The sequence below is a fragment of the Solanum lycopersicum genome, chromosome 3, assembly GCF_036512215.1.
Source record: "Solanum lycopersicum chromosome 3, SLM_r2.1".
In the NCBI taxonomy this organism is placed as follows: domain Eukaryota; kingdom Viridiplantae; phylum Streptophyta; class Magnoliopsida; order Solanales; family Solanaceae; genus Solanum; species Solanum lycopersicum.
The window spans coordinates 18874588-18897926 of NC_090802.1; the positions used below are offsets into that span (position 1 = coordinate 18874588).

The 23339-nt window shown below is 37.4% G+C and overlaps 1 protein-coding gene across 1 annotated transcript; it reads right to left on the minus strand.

The window, feature by feature from the left end:
- Positions 1 to 19521: 19521 nt before the first annotated feature.
- Positions 19522 to 20268, minus strand: LOC138347447 (uncharacterized). The gene has a single exon (XM_069295742.1). The coding sequence runs from the start codon at positions 20266 to 20268 to the stop codon at positions 19522 to 19524; it is 747 nt and encodes a 248-aa protein (XP_069151843.1).
- Positions 20269 to 23339: the final 3071 nt, after the last annotated feature.

The window sequence follows — 23339 nt, forward strand, 5'->3', positions numbered from 1 at the left end:
TGCCCCTTCTTGCCTTCTCGGACTCTCTTTCTTCGACAAATCTCCTCCACCTACTGTGCATAAACCATTAACCCACCAGGTTCACGTTATCATTCAACATAGCTGCCCGACACTCCTCCTCCAGATCCTTCGATAGACCAGTCATAAACCAGCTCATCTCATCCCTGCTATTGGACACTAGAGAAGAATCATATTTCGAGAGCTTAACAAATTTTAATGAATACTCCTTGACTTACATACCTTCTTGTCGTAGGTGGATGAACTTTTCAACCTTAGCCTCCCTCTGTTCTTTAGGGAAAAACCTCTCCAACAATGCATTCTTGAGGATATCCCAATTGATGCGAACTTCTCCAGGTGCTCGATCACCTGTCCATGTTGTGTACAACACCTGTGCCACATCTTTGAGTTGATATGCAACACACTGAGCCTTCTCCTTTTCATTCACCCCCATGGTATAGTGAATCTTGTAAATTTAATCCACAAACTTTTGTGGATCCTCATTAGTGTAGACCCGTAGCAGACTAGAGGATTCATTTGAAGTCCCTCAGTATGCTAACCATGGTGCTAGCATATGGGTTCTCCCTAGGAGCACCCTCTCTAGTGGCCTGGGATGTGATAGCATGTGCTTGATTAGTGATGGATTGGGCCATCTGAACTAGCTCTTCTCTTACATTGCATCCGTCAACGCATCTGGGTTGACAGTCACTTGCACTCCAGCAGCTAGGGCTTGAAAAGGAGCTTAGTTTCCTCCATCAGCTGCTTCTTCGACTCTTCTGCCTGTGTTTCTTCTTGTCTTCATTTTCTACAGTTATACACAAGAAGGAGTTAGACACTAAAATTATAAAAAATGTCAAAGATCTAGAAAAAGGGAAAATTCCTAATATCACAAAGTCTCTAAGTCATGATTGTGGTGCACTTCACAACCATAAGTTAGAAACTACACAACGTGGTTGTTTTGAGCCTTAGTTCCTAGGTAATTTGACCTCATGCTCTGATACAATGTTTTTCACGCCCGGATTCTGGAGTCCGAACGCAGCAGGCATCATTAACCTCTAAAAGGTCGCAGAGCCTCTTCCTAGCATTCATCACAATCATATAGTTAAATTTGAGAAAAATTTAAAACTTTTAAAACATAGTGAAGTATGCATAGACTTTATATGATAACTATATAGAACAATATTTTAATGACGTCAAACTAAACAACCATCTATAATCGATTGAACAATTTGAATAAAAGAATCAATATATCATAATAGTTTGCAAAACGACCTTAATAAAAAATTTGAATAAAACGTCTGAAATGAAAAGCTAGGGACAACATCCACTAGCTATGTCTAAAATGCTAAGCTAGAATGATAGATGTAGCATCCTAGAACTCAAGTCTGAAGATTGCAGATCCAAACTGCGTCAATGGGTCTTCAATCTATTCTCTGACCTGAGCCTATAAAAATAGTAATAGTATAGGGTTAGTACACACTTGTACTAAGTATGGGTGTATGAACATATACATGTAAGGACTATGCATGATCAAGAAAAGCTCTTTCTACAACAACATGCCATTTCTAGAAAGTGAAGTGACTTTCTTAATTCATTATTTGTGAATCATGGTATGACTATGACATATTGTAATGAATTCAAAGTACACAAATCATTTTTATATGTACAAAAGACCTTGGAATCATGAACATAATTTTAGACAACTCTACTAAAAAATTATAAATTTGCTCCCTTAGGCTGAGAGCTCCCTTTCCCACCCTTAGTTTATTTTTCAATCTTTTCTTCTTTATGTTGTGTAGTTCAATGATATCCTTTGATCTTATGTTTTACTTAAATGTTCAATGATTCATTATGAATCAAGTATGTAATCCAAGAGATTAAGGAAATAATTTAACTATAATTTGGGCGTCAAATCTTTATAAGCCAATCTTTATTGGCTAGGATACTTATTTCATCATTTTCATATCATGAAGATTATGGAGCATTGATTAGCCATTATTTTAAACTCCCTTTTATTGGCATAATATAAGAAGTCATTATAAGCAAATTTTATTTGGCTATACCCATTATTTAATTATTTGCATAATGTGAAGATATTGAAGCATATATCTTATCAAACATAGACGATTTGACATACTTAAGCTCTTGCTTTCTTAACTCACTTTGAACTTACATTTTTTCTTGTTTCTTTCTTACTTTCTTAAAGAAATCATTAGCATTAAGATCATGCGTGCTAACATGAAATCCAGTGTCAGCCCCACACCGAAAAGGGGTGGTTCACCGATAAAAGTGAACCTAGATCATGTGAGCTAAACATGAAATCCACTGTCTTCCCCACATCAAAAAGAGGTGGTTCACGTCTAAAGTGACCGAATACTTTCTTTGAGCATTAACCGACATAGATCATGTGAGATAAAAAAGAAATCCAGTGTGGAATCCACTGGCTAGTTCCTATGAAGGAAACATAGTTCAAAGACTAGTAGATTTTGGGGGAATCTTATACACCTTGGTTGAGCCTCATCTCATGAGGCTTACATGTGATGTCACAAACTCATCGCTAGTCAATTGGTGCTTCGCTCAATGTTTTTATTTATTACTTTTAGAGTTGACTCAATAATTATAGAAGCTTGCTTCTGGTTATGAGGTTTACTTAACTCTTCGTGTAACCGGTCATCCCTTTCTTTACTTGATGGAATGTGAATTTAACCTTACATTATCATCTTGGTATTAATGAGACTTGTCTCACGATTATTAACACCCTCTTATGAGAATATATCTAACATAATTGTCTAGGTGTGAGTGAGACTTTTCTCACTTCTTTTAACACCTCATTCTGGTCACATTCATGATTTTTAAATTTTTAATTATGTCATTACTGACCTTATCTTGTTCAATAACATTTGATAGCTTTATACCACTCTTTATGAACGTTATAAACTTTGTTCAATGTACTTACTTATATTCATAGTTCATTTGGAAAGGATATGTTGGGACTTGTCCCAATATGAATTCAAAGTTACATTGGTCATGCTTAATTGTGTATACCTTAGTCATTAGCCAATTTTGTATCATATTTCGGAAATACATTGTAGGCCATTTTATTGGCATACACTAAACATTCACATATTATGGTAATCTAAAATATTGTTAGCCAATTTATTAGCATAAGCCAAACTTTCACTAGACAATGGTCATGAGATTATCATTAGCCAAATATATCAACCTCATGAATATACTATAGCAATTTCATTAATCTAAAAAAGTCGACATTTAACAGTGAACTAAACTTCATGAACGATTCATAATAAATTCATCTTCTCGAACACAATTAGGCATTACAACATTGTTTAACTCATGTAACTAACCCCCTAATATAAGAATCAAATCTATAGTCCTCATTAGACATTAACAGATCAAGAATCTTAAACATAATGATTAATTAGCACCACATACCAATATTATGTTTGAGATTACATCTGCATACTAGTAGAATCAAAAACAAAGATAACTAGGGAGGTGGACGTTCAACAATGTCATTGGGAACAACCCTAGTTTCAATATTATTGAATTTATAAGACATTTGAAAAGATTCTTGAGGAAAGGAAACCATGATACAAAACCCATACCTTATGTAGAATTGAATCTACGAAGATCACCTTACATGAAAGCCTTGAATAATATTTTGAAATCGCCTAAGAGAACTTTTTTTTCCTTATGTTTTTTCTTGGTGTTTCCAGTCGTGAGTTTTCTAGTGTTTGAACGTGATTCTAAGTCTTAAAAACTGATATTGACTAATTCAACGTAGGATAATTAAGTTAATAAAATAAATTAATTAGTTGATTACTAAAACGCCCCTCCTAAGTTGACTATACATAGGAGAACATTTGACTTAGCCAAATCTAAAAATTGGATAAGGGTCTTAGCCTACCTTGTGAATTTTCATTAATTAATTAATTAGCTAATTTAATTAATTAAGGGGCCTAGCGTAATTACTAAAGTACCCCTAAGTCAATGGGACCATAACTAACCCTTTTTGAATATCCTAGGTTAGGTGCTAGTTTGTCTCTTAGTTAGTTACACGGTTTGGTGTCACCCGACTAGGTCGTAGGTAGTCAGGTACCTTAGTTAGTTATTTTTTGTTTTTCCTAGGTTAGTTAGTTAGTTAGGTCAGTTACTTAGAGTCTAGAGTTGGTTATGGAGTTAGGCCTCACATGGAGGTACCCGTCCACGAGCCCTGCCTTTAACCACCCCTAACCGAATTCGGTTAGGTTGGCTTCATAGTCCCCCTTGGTCGGTTACACATGTGCTTGCACATCCGCTTAAACATATGTTTCTGCCCACGTTCCCAACTAACTATTTTGGAAGGATCATTTGGAATATTTAGTTATTGTCACAAGGATCCTCATTATTTCTTTGGACACTTCTTAATCTACATGTTCATTTTAAATGATCATGTCCTATGGTACCTAGGCTTGACACTTCGATGCCTAGTACCTCATGTGTATTTTTAGCTTAGCGTTTTCATTGCAGGTATATTTCATAGACAAGCTTGAATTTTTTTATATACCCTTGTGTATATTTAAAAATTGGCAAACACCCTTAACCCAATATTTTCTAATATGCCCAATATTACTCAATATTGGGCATTGGGATGCCTATGTACCCTCAATACCTATTCTGGAAACTTAATACGCCTCTTCACTAGTAAGTACATTTTCTGGAATGTTACAATGATGGCAAGCCCAAAATAGTAGCTTCAATTATCTTAGATCAGACCTCATTTAATGATTTCTTTGGCTTAAATACTTCCTAATACACTTCTAAAGTTTCCACAAGAATTATTGACATGTTGTCTTTAATTGTACGTGTTTTGAACTAAAAATTTCTTTCGAAATCAATTCGAATGATCAAGACATGGCTCCAAAAATTGAGGAGGAAGAGTATTTTTTTAATGAGAGTAGGTATCTATTGGAAAAATGTGCCTGAAAATATGATGATTACTTGGCCCGAAAATAGAAACAATCTCATTTCAGTTGGGCAGGCCCCTTTTTATTCATTTTTGTTGATTGTTTCTGCATAGCGTGATTGTGTCCTTGTCGAGCGTACTTTACTTCCATTGTTATTGATTGGTGTGACCTTGTCGGACTTTTATATAGAGGATGTTTTTGTCGATATTATGTTGATCAGTCTATTTTTGTTTTTGATTTGTAGTTTGTGGCTTCGTTGTTTTGTTTTAATAATAAGATTTGAATTGTTGATGCCCGGTGATGCATAAAGTGTGCTGACTTTCTTTAGGGTAAATCATTAATTACTTGTAAGTGTTTGATAATGTTGATTGGAACAATGTCTGAGTAGTTGTTCCCCGATAGATGCATGAGTATTCCTAATGATGGGTTGGTTGGCAACTTCCTTAGGTGAAAAATCGTTGTCTTTTTGGGAAGGGTTTGACTAGGTTTGTGCTAAGAACATAGTCATGCATGTGCACAATTATAGCATACCTCTGTGAGGTTTTCAAAAGGTTGAGCATGTTATGAATTATTTTGTAACAACTCTTTTTGGGACTTTTGATTCGTTAGCGATTAAAATGTCTAATGTTACTTGTATTTTTAAAATGAAGAAAAATTTTGAACCATAGTGCCTGTGTTCTCTTTATTTCGTAGAACTTGCTCGTTGGTCTTGAAATGTTGGTTTTGATTGAGTTGATTGGAGAAATGATCTTAGGATTTCTTTGATGTTCTTGAAGTCCACTTTGCCACGCCCCGTGCTACCACCGAGATGAAGACACATGACTTAGGACCACAAGTGATCCCAAACTAACTCTGATGGCATGATCATGAGCATACTAAAGATAACAATCTGATGCAAAATCTAAATCATAATTAAATTGAAAAGATGGGGCACATACTTTAACTTAGATATATGAAAATTGATGATTTTAATACAAAGAAGATAGTAACTCAATACTAAGATGAAATTAACCATCTCTAAAATAGCCTCTAACTGACAAGAAATGTTGGGACAGGCCCAGCTAAGTCTAGCAAAACAGAAATAGAGGACTAAAAATACGAAAAGAAACTCATGACTATTGTCCTCAAAGAATGAGGACTCACCACTGATTTTGTAGATATAGAGATCACGAATCGATCAAAACGTGATCTAAATGTTAAGAATCTTAACCTACATCACGAGAAGATGCATCGCACGTATGCGCCATGTCACGACCCAACCAGATGGGCCGTGACTAGTGCCCGTTTTGGACACCCACATACAAACCTGCTAAGTATAACCAAGTGAAACTAAGACAATATGGAATTTAATAAAATCAAGCCAACCCCAACGTCATATATATATAAAGAGGACATGTCTCATAAGGAGTCATAACAATTAAACCGTACCAACATACTCGAGCCGACAAGGCCGCCACTATCCAAAGCATAATAACATACGTAAGCCGACAAGGCTGCCACTACACAATAAACAATGATGTATGCAGCCGACAAGGCTGCCTCTGTACAAGCGGACATCCCAAATAAACCATGTCCAGACCATTATCCAAAACATATATATACAACCCACATAATGTCCATAGACCTCTAAGAGTACAATAGTGAAACTTGACGGGACAGGGCCCTGCCATACCCATAGACAAGCAAAAGACTATACAAAAGTTATGTACTAAAACAACTGGGCTCCGGAATAGTGGAGCTCTCCCAATCAGCAGAGTAGATATCCTAGGCGGGAGGATCACCGAACTGTGCGTCTACACCTGCGGGCTTGAAACGCAGCCCCCGAGGAAAGGGGGCTCAGTACGGACAATGTACTGAGTATGTAAAGCATAAGGTAAAGATTACAAGATACAAATATGGCAAGTCGAAACAAATATCGCTACACATATACCCTTTTAAAGTGAAAATCATGCATATCTTTAACATATAAGGTGCCCAGCTTCCCTAGTAAGAGGCTCGGCAAAATAATCATCACGTCATCTCCGTCATTATCATCATCATAACCATCCTCATCACCAATCATATATATAATATACATACCCGCCCCTCTAGTGAGGGACTCGTTGACATATGCAAGAAACTCCGCACGAACATTACCCGGCCCGGGACTCGGTGAAATTATAAATGACTCTATGCAGTAGCAGAACATTATAAGCAACCATATGCAATTAAAATCATTCCTTATAACTCAATAGAACAATAAACGTGAACCAGCAAGAAGTATTACCAAAGATTAATGTTTTATAAAGATTATGAACCTTAAATACGATATGAAAACGTAAAATCTCAATGACTTTAAGAGGCACTACCATAGATATGAGAAATCATCATAGCCTTATACATAGCCGATATATAGAGAAATTATTGTGGAAGCAAGAATATACGTCACCTAGACGCTCCAGAGTTAAGTATCAAACCTGTCCGTTATTCGCTTATTTTTAAAAGTCATGCCAAACAAAGAAAGAAGGGACAACATTACATATCGTATAGTCAAGCAGCACGTCCAAAATTTACTGCTCAAGCTATTAATCTATAACAAGAAACAATTATGCCGCAATTAGGTAAACGTCGCGCTTTACTATCTTGTAAGCTAGCTAAAAATCTAACAAAAATCCAGCAGCACTTCCCCTATTTTCCTTACTTCCTCCCAATCCGACAACAACCCAAATTATCCACAGCAATACCAATAACACATATAACCCAATGAATCATATTAAACAGCCCCCTCCCAAAAACAGTTCCGTCTCGGCAAACATAGCAGCGAAGCAACGACACACAGAGCGATAACTCGTTTTATAATTTGCAACACATCTACCTTATCATATTCATCCTTTGGAGTATATACTCATAATCACATTTAACATGTACATAACGCCAAAATAGAATTTTCCCGCAGTTTGCTTTAATCAAAATAGCAAGCACCAACACGACACCATTAATAATCCGATTATAGTTTCCGTTCATACTTAGCAAATTCAATAACTAAAACAAACTTCCTAAGCTACTGGTCACGCCTCCCTTCTAATATTAATGGGTAATTAACAAGGCATTCTAAAGAATTAACACACCAAGTAAGGAGAAGGAGATAACTAACCAAATTATTTGCAGCTGCTGGCCAAGAGTTGCAGAATTGGTTTCTCCATTTCCATGGCTGCCTAAGCCAAGTGGTGAACAAGAAGATGATATGCAGCAATGCATTTCATCACTTTATTTAGTATTGAGTGGAGTTCTCCACCTCATGTATAATATGAAGTGGAGGCTGCCCCCCTCTACACGTGTCCAGTAAGGCCAGCTCCATATCTGATCGCGTTTTTAATTTTTGCCTTGAGTGGTGGGACCCACTGGATTAAATTAATTCTATTCAGCCACCAATTATGAGTGGTGGGGCCCACTGGATTAAATTAATCCTAATCAGCCACTAATTAATCCCTCACTTCAAGTTAATGGCACTTAATTAGCCAACTCATACTTAATATCACATTTGGAATTAACATCCTTGCCTAATATTTCTTTAATCACTTGGAACTTAAAAAAATTCTCACTCCCCGGACTTACGTCTACTAGATCATGATGCGCACGACGTATAAAAAAATACGAGGCATAACATCCTTCCCCCTGTAGGAACATTCGTCCTCGAATGTTAAGTTAGCGTTTTACAAAAACAAATTCCAGAGAGGTCTCTCTAAAAGTTATACCTATCAACCTGCATTCCGTAACTTACAGATGCCTCACAGAGTCACAACTTACTACATAATCTCGTTTATCAATTAATATAGTCAAGCTAGGAATTGAATTACCTGCAGGTACGGGGAACAAGTAAGGATACTTATTCTTCATTTCGTCTTCCGCTTCCCAAGTCACCTCCTCCCTATTATTATTTTGCCACAACACTTTGATGGAAGCCACATTCTTAGTACGTAACCTTCTAACCTGGCGATCAAGTATAGCTACGGGTTTCTCCTCATATTAAAACTCCTCTGTTATCTGAACATCATCTACGGGGAATACTCTAGAAGGATGACCAATACATTTACGTAGCATCGATACATGGAAGACCGGATGTACCGCCTCAAAATCAGATGGTAGATCCAACTCATAGGTAACCTTGCCTATCCTACAAACAATCTCATAAGGCCCAATGTATCTCGGACTGAGCTTCCCCTTCCTGCCGAATCTCATCACACCCCTCATGGGTGATACCTTCAGGAATACCCAGTCACCAATCTGAAACTCCAAATCTTGACGCTGATTATTTGTATATGACTTCTGTCGACTCTGGGCTGCTAATAATCTTTCTCGAATAAGCTTCACCTTGTCAACAGCTTGCTGAATAATATCCGGGCCTATTAACTTAGTCTCGCAAATATCAAACCAACCAATAGGTGAACTGCACTTCCTCCCATATAAGGCCTCGTACGGTGCCATCTGGATACTAGAATGGTATCTATTATTATAGGCAAACTCAATGAGCGGGTGGTCATCCTAGCTACCTTTGAAGTCAATAATACAGGACCGCAACATATCTTCTAATGTATGAATAGTACGCTTAGCCTGCCAATCAGTCTGAGGGTGAAATGTTGTGCTAAGGTTCACCTGTGTCACCAATCCATTATGAAACGATCTCAAAAAGTTGGCTGTAAATTGAGCTCCTCTGTTTGATATAATGGACGTGGGAACCCCATGAAGTCTCACTATCTCCCTAACATATAACCTCGCATAATCTTCAGCCGAATAAGTAGTCCTGACTGGAAGAAAATTGGCCGATTTCATCAGCCTATCTACAATAACCCATATAGAGTCATACTTCCGTTGCTTGCGAGGTATGCCTGTAATGAAGTCCATATTAATCATCTCCCATTTTCAAGTCGGGATCACTATCTTCTGTAATAATCCACCAGGCTTTTGATGTTCGATCTTGACTTGTTGACAATTCGGGCACTGAGCAACAAACTCCGATATGTCCTTTTTCATGCCATCCCACCAATATAAGCATTTGAGGTCATGATACATTTTCGTTGACCCTAGGTGAATAGAATAACTGGCAGAGTGTGCCTCTCCCATAACCTGTCGTCGTAGCCCCGCAGTATCGGGTACACAAAATCTGCCTTCATATTGTAGCACTCCGTCAGGTGTAACCTTAAATGGGGTCATTTCCTTTTGAAGAGGTGCATCTCTATACTGTGCCAGAATACGGTCCTTGTATTGCTGTCTCATTACCTCATCTATGATTGAGGACTCAGCAACCTCTCGAATAGAAACTCCACTATCTTCTGAATTAGCCAGGCGGACTCCAAGGCTGGATAGCCGCTGAATCTCCCGAACCATATCCCTCCTTTCTGGTTGTACATCTGTCAAGCTACCCATGGACTTACGGCTAAGAGCATCTTCTACAACATTCACTTTCCCTGGATGATATAAAATATCAACATCATAATCCTTTAGAAACTCTAACCACCGCCTCTGTCGTAAGTTCAGCTCCTTTTGTTTAAAGATATATTGGAGACTCTTATGATTTGTATAGATGTCCACATGGACACCATATAAATAATGTCTCCATATCTTTAAGGCATGAACCACGACTGCTAACTCCATATCATGAGTAGGATAGTTCTTTTCATGCTTCCTAAGCTGTCAGAAGACATAGGCTATAACTTTGCCATGCTGCATCAATACACATCCTAGCCCAACACCTGAAGCATCACAATAAACAACATAGCCGTTTGGTCCCTTCGGAAGAGTTAGGACTGGAGCTGTAGTCAATTTTTCTTTCAATAGCTGGAAGCTTCGCTTACAAGCATCAGTCTACTGGAACTTGGATGCCTTTTGAGTTAGCCTTGTCAAAGGCGCTGAAATTGAGGCAAACTTTTCTATGAATCTCCTGTAATATCCTGCTAACCCCAGAAAGCTGTGTACCTCAGTAGGTGTCGTAGGTCTGGGCCAAGTCTTTACCTCCTCAATCTTCTGCATGTCTACCCGAATACCATCAGCTCCAATAATATGCCCCAAGAATGCCATTGAAGTCAACCAGAACTCGCACTTAGAAAATTTAGCATACAACTTCTGGTGCTGAAGCACCCTATGTACCGTCCTTAAATGGTCTGCATGCTCCTCTTCTGAACGTGAATAGACCAGAATATCATCTATAAATACAATAACAAACATATAATGGAATGGTCTAAATACTTGATTCATTAAATCCATAAACACTGCTGTAGCATTAGTCAGCCCAAAAGACAGCACTCTAAACTCATAATGCCCATATCGGGTCCGAAATGCCGTCTTTGGAATATCTGCCTCCCTTACCCATACCTGATGATAAACTGACCGCAAGTCTATCTTTGAAAAAAACTTTGCACCCTGCATCTCTTAGTTCTTGAACTATGTTGCCCCCCGTATAAGACTAGCTAGTGGATCTGTAAGACCCCGAAAATGATTTAGGTGAAACTAGAGACAAACATGGTTGTCTTAGAGGTATAAGGTCCTAAAATGGTTTATAATGTGGGTTAAACTCAGTAGCTAAGGTTTTAGATGCATTAGAAGTCAAACGTCAAGGGACAATCAAGACGTTTGACGACTAAATCACCTATGTGCCTCATATGTTGTTTTATGTGTTAATGTGTAATTCATGAGCTTATATGGTTCTTAAATTATTTATATGGTATTTAAGGTCAGTTTGTAAAGTTTCGTGAAGTTTGGAGGTCAAAATTTCAAGAACATCTATGGCGTTCGAAAGATGGGCCTTGAAATGACCTTGTGTGTCTAGTCATGTTTCGTCGAGTTTTACATGTTTGTTTTGGACGAAATTCATGTGAGAGGTGTTAAAATCATAGATGATGGTATATGGGTCGGAATCTTCCAGGAAATTATCCCAAAGGACAATCAAGGGTCCTTGAGAAAGGACCCAAGATTGGTGTTCAAAACTGCCAAAAGGAAGTCCACCTACGGAAGACAATCGATGGCCGGTAGATTGGTTGACGTCCCGTTGGTTATTGGCGTGGGTAGTTACTTAGATTGGGTGGAAAATCAACCTATTCCAAGCCTCTGAACCCATCGACGGTTGCTAGCATGGCCCGTAAGTGGGCTTACGCCCCGTCGATGGGCAGTTCATCGATTGGCCGATTTCAACATAGAGTTCACTGCCAAGTCTAGGGGCGAACTTGTAAATTCACCCCACTTTTAAATGGATGTATTGGCAGTTTATTAAGGGTATATTGGGTATCTTAAATGTGTATATAAGTGATTAACACTTAGAATCTTTCATTCTTCCAAATCAAAACATATTCCCTCATAAAGTTTCTCCATAAAACCTCCATGTTAGTTCAAAGTGAAGATAGACTTGAACATGGTTCATTAATGGATTTTATTCTTCAAATAGCTTTGGATTCTTCAAATAAGGTATGGGAGTTCTTCATCTATGGCTTGCTATCACCTTAGAGCCAATTTCAAAAATGATTTTCAAAGATTTCAAAAAGATAAAAAAAAGTCAAATTTCTACTCTAAGTCTTGGGTTCTTGCATAAATGGTTTCCAAACGTTTAGATATGATGAAATTGATGTATAATTTATGTTTTCCAATGAAATTCTCCATTAACCCTTGATCTTCTCAAATCTCTAAATTTTACTAAAATATGGGTGAATTGATTATGCTTTGATATTCATGAATTCATGTGTAGATTGTTATGGGCTTTTGATTCATGTATAGATTATGGTTAATTGGTTTATAGGATGTTTCAATTTGATTAACTATGTAATGACTACTTTAAGATCTATTGCATGCTATGCTTATTGGATTGATATTGACTTAAGGCCTATGATTTCTAATGTAATTTTCTATGGGCTATCTAATGATGCAATAATTATATTCAATTGATATCTAGGTTGTATTAGATTTATAAGTATGTATTGAATTTGATAGTTTCAGTTATTATTGATATAATTGTATCAAATTGTTGGTTATGGCCTTGGGTAAGGGGCTTATGATATTGAATTGGATGATTTAGTTTTGAAATCGAAGTGGTAAGATGGAGTGGGGCATGCTTCCCCATTCCATTTATTTTGATGTTATTTATACTTCCATTATGTTTTGATTGGTATGGTCCACTTATGATGGTAATGTTATGTGAATTGACGTGGCCTTGGGCATTACTTTATGCAATATGATGATCATGGCCTTGTCGGTACTACTTGATGTAATGTGGATTTTGTGTAATTTATTATGTGAAGTATGATTATATCTATCTACTTGTTAAGAAATGTGAAAGTATATGTGATCTATGGATGTTATGTACGTGATCATGTTAGACTATGAACATGTGCTTAGATGTGTAGTCTTAGATGTTGATACATGATTGTTCCTACTTGACTATCTGAGTTGTGGTGGTTATATTCCTAAGTGCTTAAAAAATTATATGCTATATGTGATAAAGTAAAAGATATTGTGTGTCTTGTTTGGTAGACTTGTGTCCCATGCTTGATACTTGTATGAATGTTATGAAATTATGATATGTCTTGACTAGGCAGGCTTAGTGCAACATTTTCATTTATGAATGAAAGATATGTAAGACTTTAGAGTATATTAAGAAGGTCATGTACGTGGAAAAGGTTATGTTATGAATATTGAAGTTGAGAAACATAATGGTATCCTTCATTTAAATGGATGATGGACTTAGGGTTGATTGGCTGGAAGGGCATCATATCATCCTTAGAAAAGTCATAATGAGCTATCTTAGTTGCCATTGAAAGGTAGCCCTAATGGACCTATTTGGTAGGGTGAATGTGATTGGTTTATGAACTAGATAAGGAACACTCTTCATGTGATCCTTTAATGTAAATTACTCTATGAGAGCAAAGGCTAGCAACGAGTGATTATGTTATGGGAAGTAGCTCTACTTGTGAATGAGACTAGAGTACAATGTAGCTCTACTTGAGAATGAGTCTAGAGTGCATAAAAGCCCTTCATACTCATTAAGTATGTGCCTACATGGGATATGTCCTAGTTCTACCCTTGACAAGTTTTACACCCTCATCGGAGTAGGTTAGAACTCCAGATTCCATGCCTAGCTATCATGGTCTATGTCGTTTATTGTCTATTCTCATCTTGTGGGATATTTACTAGCATTAGAGAAGTTCTATGAAGTGTAGGTAGTGGTATGAGACGCTATCTAGACATTGCAAAATAGGCTTTGAAGGTGTTAGTTAGAGTCCCTAGGTCTTGTCTAAGACCATTACTTGAATGTCCTTCATGTGATTAATGGGTCTTAAATGAATTAATGAATGTAATGACTTATGCTAAGAAAGTATGCTAAATGAAGTAGTACTTATCTAGAGTAATTAAGGGTTGTCTAGTTAAGGTGTGAAGGGGGCATAGGAATGGTCACTTCTTATCCTACTTAGATAAGTCTTGAGAATGACTCTAGTTAGGGAAGTTCGTTGATTATGTGGACATGATCTAAGACTTAGGTAATCTTAAGGATTATATAGGTAATCTTGAAGGGGTCACTATGGACGTTATCTTCTTGATTTACTTAAGTAAGTCTTGTTATAGCCTTTGGAAGGAGAATCTCATATCACCTATATGATAATGTATTAACTGAGAATAATTCTATTTTAAGGAGTCTAAAGGATCTCTTAAGTGTGTGTGTAAGAAATCGTATGGGCGGTCGCTTCACAACTCACTCAAGTGAACCTTAGAGTCGCCTTGGTAGGAGAATCTCATGTTCTTATATTGATATCTCTTAAGTGTGTACGTGACTCATTATAAGTAATCTTGAGGGTCATTTAGGCACATCTAGAGAGGGTGTATGGGTGGTCTCTCTTTGTCTTACTTAAGTGAATCTTTGGATAGATTTTAGTGAGAAGGTTACATGCTAAATGGTTTTTAAAGTGAAGTGAAGGATCTTCACTGTAACAGTGAATTGAGTTCACCATACAGTGAAGTGACCTCAATGTAATGTTTGCTAAAAATGTGACTTTTTGTTAAATGATTTTTATGTGTTTCTAAGTTGTTAAATGTTGTTCTTATTTATAGTATGATGTTTTTATCAAAATTCAGGAAAATCATGTTATATATTAAATTTCTCTTTTTCATGGTTTTTGCATGGCTTCCATGCTTTTAGTACATCTAATGTGGTAACCCCTTCTTTTCAATTTTTGACTAAAGAGTAGGGAAATGAAATGTTGATGTGCCATGGAGGATTTATATGTTTCTAACGCTTTTAAGATGATGTATTGGTGAGTCCTCATTGATTCGAGGAAAATTTCTACAAGTTCCTTATGTCTAATTCTTTACCTTTTATGTCTTGTATGGGATTAGTCCCAAGTGTTGTAAACTCTAAAGTTTAGATGGTTCAAGTAGATGATGTAAAGACTTAAGGTTTGAATGAGAAGTCTTCCGCTTGACAATTGTTTATGAAAGAGTTTTTCGTTTGTGAAAAAAGTTTAAAATTTTTACTCATTTTAGAATGTTTATTATGCATTGAATGATACGAGAGGCTTAGATGAGACCTCTTGAAGTCTCATTTGTTGTGTGACGACACAATGATGTCTTAACTTCTAGGGTGTACTTGCGGGTCGTCACAAGATCCACCTAGAAAGCTACATTTATGTTTAGCTTTACTTTGGTCGGTAGACCACCTTCCATTAGTGTAAGGTCTTGCAACACCGGATTCCACACTTAGATCTTGTGGTCTATGTCGGTTAAGGAAAGTGTTCCCTAAACTAAAATGAAGCAATGAAGTATATACTAACTAGGGTCACTTAAGGGGTTTGATTTAGCCTAGGTAGAGGTATGGGACTCTACCTACCCTTTGCACTAGTTTGCCTTGAGGGAAGCTTTAGTAAGTTGGTACTATATATGTATATGCTAATGATGTGAATGATGATAATATGTGGACTTTACATGTACATTATATCACATTGATGAGGTGTATCTAGTCTATGATGTTAAGGTATGATGTCAACTATCCTTAAAGGTTATATTATATGAAGTTGGACATTGGTTATGGGTTCTTGTTGGGTTACTTGATTCACTAACGTTATGGGGCTTTGCTTGATTATTGCACTGTTGACTTGATAAGGATTCATGAGTACTTGTGTTGCTAATTATGCTATGATAAACTCTTATTCATGCTTTTGATGTTATTCCTTGATGATAGGGTTGTAGTAGATAATGGGTTCAAGTATGGTGGTATTCATATTACTTACTTTGCCTTAATAAATATGTCTTGTTTCTTGGTATAGTTTGTGTGATTATGCATAAGACTTTCAAAGCATAAAATGGCATGATTTAACTAAATGTCCTTTTTAGCATGATTTGACATTATATGTGCATATGGTCTCATACTTAGTACAAGTGGCGTACTAACCCCATTTTCTCCCTTTTTCCCAAACATTTTAGGTTCTGGTCGCTGAAGGCTCATTCGAGATGACCTGCAGAAGACTTGGATATTCTCTACCATCCGATGGATAGGTTCTCACTTCTCGAGGGCAATACCAATATCGAGCTTATGTTGTTTAGGTCTACAGCTTATATGTTCCTTCTATTTTTGTCACGACCCAAATCCGGGCCGCGACTGGCACCCACACTTACCCTCCTATGTGAGCGAACCAACCAATCTAAACCTTAACATTTCAATGTAATAACAACAGAAAGTAATGCGGAAGACTTAAACTCATTAATAAAAACCAATTCAATAACTATCAATATTCAACATCTATTATTTCCAAAACCTGGAAGTCATCATTACAAGAATATCTACTTTAAACTACTAATTCTAAGAGTTTCTAAGAAGCTAAAAATACATAAGAAGCTAGTCCATGACAGAAGTTCAAGGCATCAAGACATGAAGGAGAAGATCCAGTCCAAGCTAGAAGCGTTAGCTCACCCTGAAGATCCGGTGTGACGAATACTGGCTTGAGTTACTGTTGAGTCGAAGATGACGGCACGTTTGCTGCACTCCACAAATAATAAAAAGAAAAACATAAAAGTAGGGGTCAGTACAAACCACGGGTACTGAGTAGATATCATCGGCCAACTCAAAATAGAAAACAGTATGCATTAAGCAATATCATAAAATCAGCTAATATCCTTAGCATGCAGCATTTACAGTTACCATAACCCTTGGTTACAACACCAAGCACATCAATGAGGACTCACACCTCCTCATCATACTCATTTGGGAATTTAGTTCATTAGATTGGATATATTAACATATTTCAAGATTCATTATCTTTATTCCCCTCGTGTCGGTACGTGGCACTCCGCTGCTCAATATACTATCCTGGTGTCGGAACGTGACACTCCGATCCTCATTCTATCCTGGTACCGGAACGTGGCACCCGATCCATATTCTATCCTTGTGTCGGAACGTGACACCCGATCCATATTCTATCCTGGTACCGGAACGTGGCACCCGATCCATATTCTATCCTGGTGTCGGAACGTGACACCCGATCATATTCTATCCTGGTGTCGGAACATGACACCCGATCCATATTCTATCCTGGTACCGGAATGTGGCACCCGATCCATATTATATCCTGGTACCGGAACGTGGTACCCGATCAATATTCTATCCTGGTGTGGGAACGTGACACCCGATCCATATTCTATCCTGGTACCGGAATGTGGCACCCGATCCCCTAATCTCACCACTTTCGTTCATCAAGCCTTCTTTGTTACCAAGGCATCATCATTAACAAAGTAGATTAGGGTTTCTTTTAAAGATTAGGGATTCAATAGCTTCATCATGCTTATTTATTCACAATTACATAATCACATCATTCATGCAAGCATACAATTAAGCATATAGAAGGTTTATAATACTACTAACACATATCATTCGCTATTAAGAGTTTACTACGAATAGCATGAAATAACCATAACCTACCTTTACAAAAGAATTGGAATCAACAAGAAATTTCCCAAGCTTTGATATTCCCTCTGCCTCTTGATCGATCAATTTCTCTCTCTCCTTGTTCTCTCTATTTTCTTTATTCAAACCCTCTTTGTTTTACCCTAGTTAACATATAATTAAGTGTAAAAGATGGCAATAATACCCCACTAATTAACTTAGGGTTACCTCTTTTAACCCCCATGAATTTCATTTATTATTATAAACCCACGAACTTTATAATTACGGCAAGAATAGTCAAAAACGTCCCTTAAAACTTAACCAGAAATCCGACTCCAACTGGGATTATGATAACTGTGACGGGCCGTCGTGCCTGCGACGGTCCGTCCTGCAGGTCATCGCAGAGTTCAGAGACCCAAATTTCTACCAAGGGTTTGTGACGGTCCGTCACACCTGTGACGGTCCGTCCTGCCATTCTGTCACAAAGTTCAGAGAGTCGATTTTCAGTACCCAATTTCAGATTTTCTATGTGTTTTGAAACGATGGATCACGACGGTTAGTCGTGCCTGTGACGGTCCGTCCTGCGTGTCCGTCAGAGAGTTCAGAGAGTCGATTTCAGCACCCAAATTTCAGAATTTCTAAGTGTTTTGGGATGAGACACCCTCGACGGTCCGTCGTGCCCATGACGTTCCGTCGTGAGGTCCGTCGCTTCTGCAAGTTTTTCCAGAATTGAAGTCTGTTGCTCAAAACGACTAAACGGGTCGTTACAATTTTCATTTGAGTACGATTTGTATAAGCCTATATGTTGCTTCTTTACATTGATGTAGGGCTATGCATAATTTGTTATGATCGTTTTAGATGGCTATGAGATGAGACAATCTTTAAGACTATGTTCTATCTTATATATATATATATATATATATATATACATATATATATATATATATGTATGTATGTATGTATGTATGTATGTTCAATAAAAGTAGAAGGCTATGAACCCTTCCTATACGAAGGGTCTATATATACTCGATACGGTTATATATTTTGTGTATGTAGAGGTCTATCTAAACCTCCAATTAGAAATAATGAAAATTTTTAAATTCTTCTATACTTTTGACTTATGAATGCAATGATTAAACTAAGAGGATAGTCTTAGTCCTCGAACAGGATGACGCTACCGGTTACGTCTAGGGGGTAAACCCGGATGTGACATCAAGTTCATAAAAACTGCAAATGCATTAGTCAATCCAAAAGACATAACCAAAAATTCATAGTGCCCATAACGTTTCCTAAATGCCTTTATTTGGAATATCTCCAGGATTAATCTTCAATTGTTGATATCTGGATCTTAACTCAACTTTAGAGAAGATCGATGCACCTTGCAATTGACAAAAAGATAAAAAAAAAGATCATCTATTCTAGACAAGGGGTACCTATTTCGAATAGTGACCTTATTTAATTGTCGGTACTCTATACACATCCTCGTGCTACCGTCTTTCTTCATAATAAATAAAATCAGAGCACTCCATGGGGAAGCACTAAGATGAATAAAACCCTTATCAAGAAGCTCTTGGATTTGAGCCTTGTGTTCTCTAAACCCTGTCGAAGCCATACGATACGAAAGGATAGAAATGGGGTGAGTACCATGCCCTAAGTCAGTACAAAAATCTATGTCTCTATACGGAGGCATGCGAGGCAAGTTATTTGGAAAACTTCATTAACTTCTGACACCACTGAAATAGACCCAATGGATGGAGCTTCAATCTCAATATCCCTAATATGAGCCAAATAAGCTAAACAACCCTGATCTACTAGTTTACTAGCCCGAATGGAGGATATTATCTTAGCTTGCTTTGTCCTCTCCACCCCTTCCCACTCTAATTTTTCCTTTAACGGAATTTCCAGAGTTACTAACTTAGTATTACAATTAAAAACAACATAGTTGGGAGACAACCAAGTCATGCCTAAGATAATATCAAAATCATCCATATCCAAAATCACCAAATCACCCCAAGTCTGAAGTCCCATAAACAAATTAAGGCAAGCATGATAGATATCGATGACTATGAATGACTCTCCAACCGGTGTAGAAACATGTATATGTGCATCAAGAACTTCACATAGCATCTCAAAATTAGAGACAAAACTCATAGACACATAAAAATAGGTAGAACCTGGATCAAACAACACATTAGTCATCCAGTCATAGACAAAAAAAGTACTTGTGATCACTGCATCAGACGCCTCTGCCTCATTTTTGCCTGGAAAGGCATAGCATCGTGCTCGCTCATCCACACGAGCCACCTCTCTGCCAGGTTGCGTGTTACCCCTACCTCTGTTATCATCTCCTCTGCCTCCACAATTGCCTATTTTATTTCCTACTTGACCAATTTGTTGACATCCTAAATTTACCATTATTACTGTTTCTCGCGGGTACAATTGCTGGAGAAGGTTGTTGTTCGGACTCAAACACACGCGGTTGTGGACAGTCTTTCATTATGTGTCCAAAATCCCCATAATTAATGAAAGTGCGGCCGCCAGATGGTCTTCTTCCGCCACATGCACAATACTCTGACAAGATATAAAATTATAAAATGGAGTACCCGAATAGTTACGTTTATAGGTGGCATGGCAGACTAAATTGGCTTGGACGCGAGTGTAGGTCAACTGGATCCTACAGCATAGGAGCCTTGAAATTTTCTACAATTCTCGGCCCTTTTTATCAATGCCTTACCTTAGCAGTCTCGCTTCACCCCTCCACTTTCTTGACATAATCAATCACCTTACTAAAACTCTTTCCTTCAGAAGTCATGTGGACTCAGGATCCAAACCTTTAACAAATAACCGAATCCTCTCTTCTCTTTAGTGGTAACAAACTGTAGCATATTTAGATAAATCTTGGAACTTGGCCTCATTAACAGACACAAACACACTACTCTGCTCTAATGCCATGAACTCATCCTTCTTCCGATCTGTCAAAGTTCTAGGCACATATTCCTCTAAAAACAAGACATGAAATTGGGTCCAAGTAAGTAGAGGTAATATATAAGACCTACACTCGATATAATCTTTCCACCATTGCTTCTCCTCACCTTGAAGTGGAAAGGATACAAACTCAACCTAGGTTGGTGAATAATACCCAATTTATGCTTCCTCATTTAGTAATCCAAGATGATCTCATAAGCATCTTTAGTCCCAGAACCAAGAAATACCGAAGGCTTGAGCTTCACAAACATGGTAAACATATCATTCTCGTTACCGGTCATCACAGAACATAACAAAGGATAGAGCATCGTTACTTCCAACTTCACTCGTCTTGGGTACGGTCCTCGGTACTGGAGGATTAGTAGGGGATTGAGTAGGTGGAATCATCCCTCGACCAGCCATCCTCTTTCAAAAATAATAATGATTTGTTGAGCTAGCACTGGATCAATGGGAGGAATCCCAATAGCTTCATCCTGCACTTCTTCCTCATTTTCAACCTCCTCAACATTCTCGAACACAACTTCCTCTTCTATCTCTTTATTATGAACTAGAACATTGTCATTTGGCACCGCAATCATAGAATGTGCCACTCTCCTACGGCCTCTTCCCTTAACTCTTCATCTCCTCTACCTCTACCTCGACCACGACCTCTATCTATGGGTTCCTCAGCTGGAGCATTAAAAGGAGCTACGAGCCTAAAATCACTATACCTAATTTTAATTATTTGCGGATAGAAAAGTGAAAGAAGTTATATACCAATTTGAATTGACAGTTACCAATTAGAATCGAGATATAGCATCAAAAGGAGACAATAGAAAAAATGGAAATCTCCTAAAGTCCTATAGACTCTCGAAAAAAGTAAAGGCAATCCCCATACCATTCCATGAGACTTTTCTTACTCATTTTGGTATATCGAGATCAACAAACCTAGCCTCTTATACCAACTATGTGACGACCCAAACTGTCATGATTGGCACCCACTCAAATATCTCGGTGGTAGAACAATTATTATCACCCAACTAAAGTGTATAAGCTAAAATCTAAAGCAGTTAAATTACGAAAGTAAGCAAATAACTAAATTAAGTCCCATTACTAATATGAATAGCTACAACTAAGTCATAATGCGAAAGATAAACCTAGAATCTGAAAGTCAATATACCGAAACTATAAATGATATCCAAGTCTATACAAGATAATTATATTGAACTATCTAAGCAATAGTCTAAATCTAGAAAGGTTGGACATAGATAAGGAGAATACCATGGAAGCCCAGATGAAGTGTCTCACCCTTAAACTCGAAGTGATCAATAATCACCTAAGTGAGGTATGTCAATAGTCGCGTGAAGTTACGTTGTACTAAAAAAAAGAGCAAATGTAGAATCAGTACACAACCACATTGTAATGGTAGGATCACGTGGCTATACCACTAGGGCAATATAAAGAAGCCAACAACATTATAATAACATGCATATACATCAACATATTCAATATCATCATAAGGAGAAAATAACACACTTCACATGCTTAGTCACATGGTTGGTTCTCTCACATAACCAAACCGAAATCTTTTTAATGTCGAAACATGGAAATTCGATCAAAAAGTTAGCATGCTGGCATATGGCTACCATATCCAAAAGTTAGCATGTCAGAACGTGGCAATCTGATCCCAATCACAAGAATGCATCAAGATCACACATTCAAGTCATGATTTCGTGGTATCAATAACCATATATCTCATTTCAACATTTATGATCAGTATCTTAATATCCACGCATATACAACTATCACAATGACGAAAGAACAAGTATATATCACATAATCATAGAATTACAACCATCACCTACCTCAAAAAAAGCTTAGAACCCTAAGAAACATGATCATTCCCTTCCCAGTTTCATTCTTGTTGTTCGTGGTCTACAAATAGTCAATAATATTTGCAAATTAATAATAAATTGCTAAATTCCCGAAACATTAACAAATTCATGAACCTTAGGTCAAACGCATAACTCCAACTAGCCAAACTAGGTTGTTTCCTCCATGAATTCTATAAAGAAACCCTTCCCTATCAATGATGACCCATTCTAAAGTGTTCTATAGATTAAAAAAATGAAATTTGGGAGTGAAAACTTACCTTTGTCTTCAAGAATGGTGAAAATGAGTTGAAATCGCCCAAGGGTCATTCTTTAGCTCAAAAATTTGAAAAGTGCCAAATAAGGTGGTTTAAGAGTTTTATTTATTAATTAATAACTCACCGTTATGCTACAATGACACCCATCCCATGCAGTGGAAGTTTTTGAACAAGTGAGATCTTATTCAATAAATCCCAAAATCTCATAATTTCAAACCCTGTCTCATCCGCTACAACGACACGCATCCTGATGTAGTGGCGTCACTAAAGCGACATCAATCCCGCTGCAGCGGAAGGATTTGAGTCAGTGAGCTTTGTAGAGAATTTCAATTTTCCCTTTCCACAACACCCTCTTAACCTACTACGCTCAGAA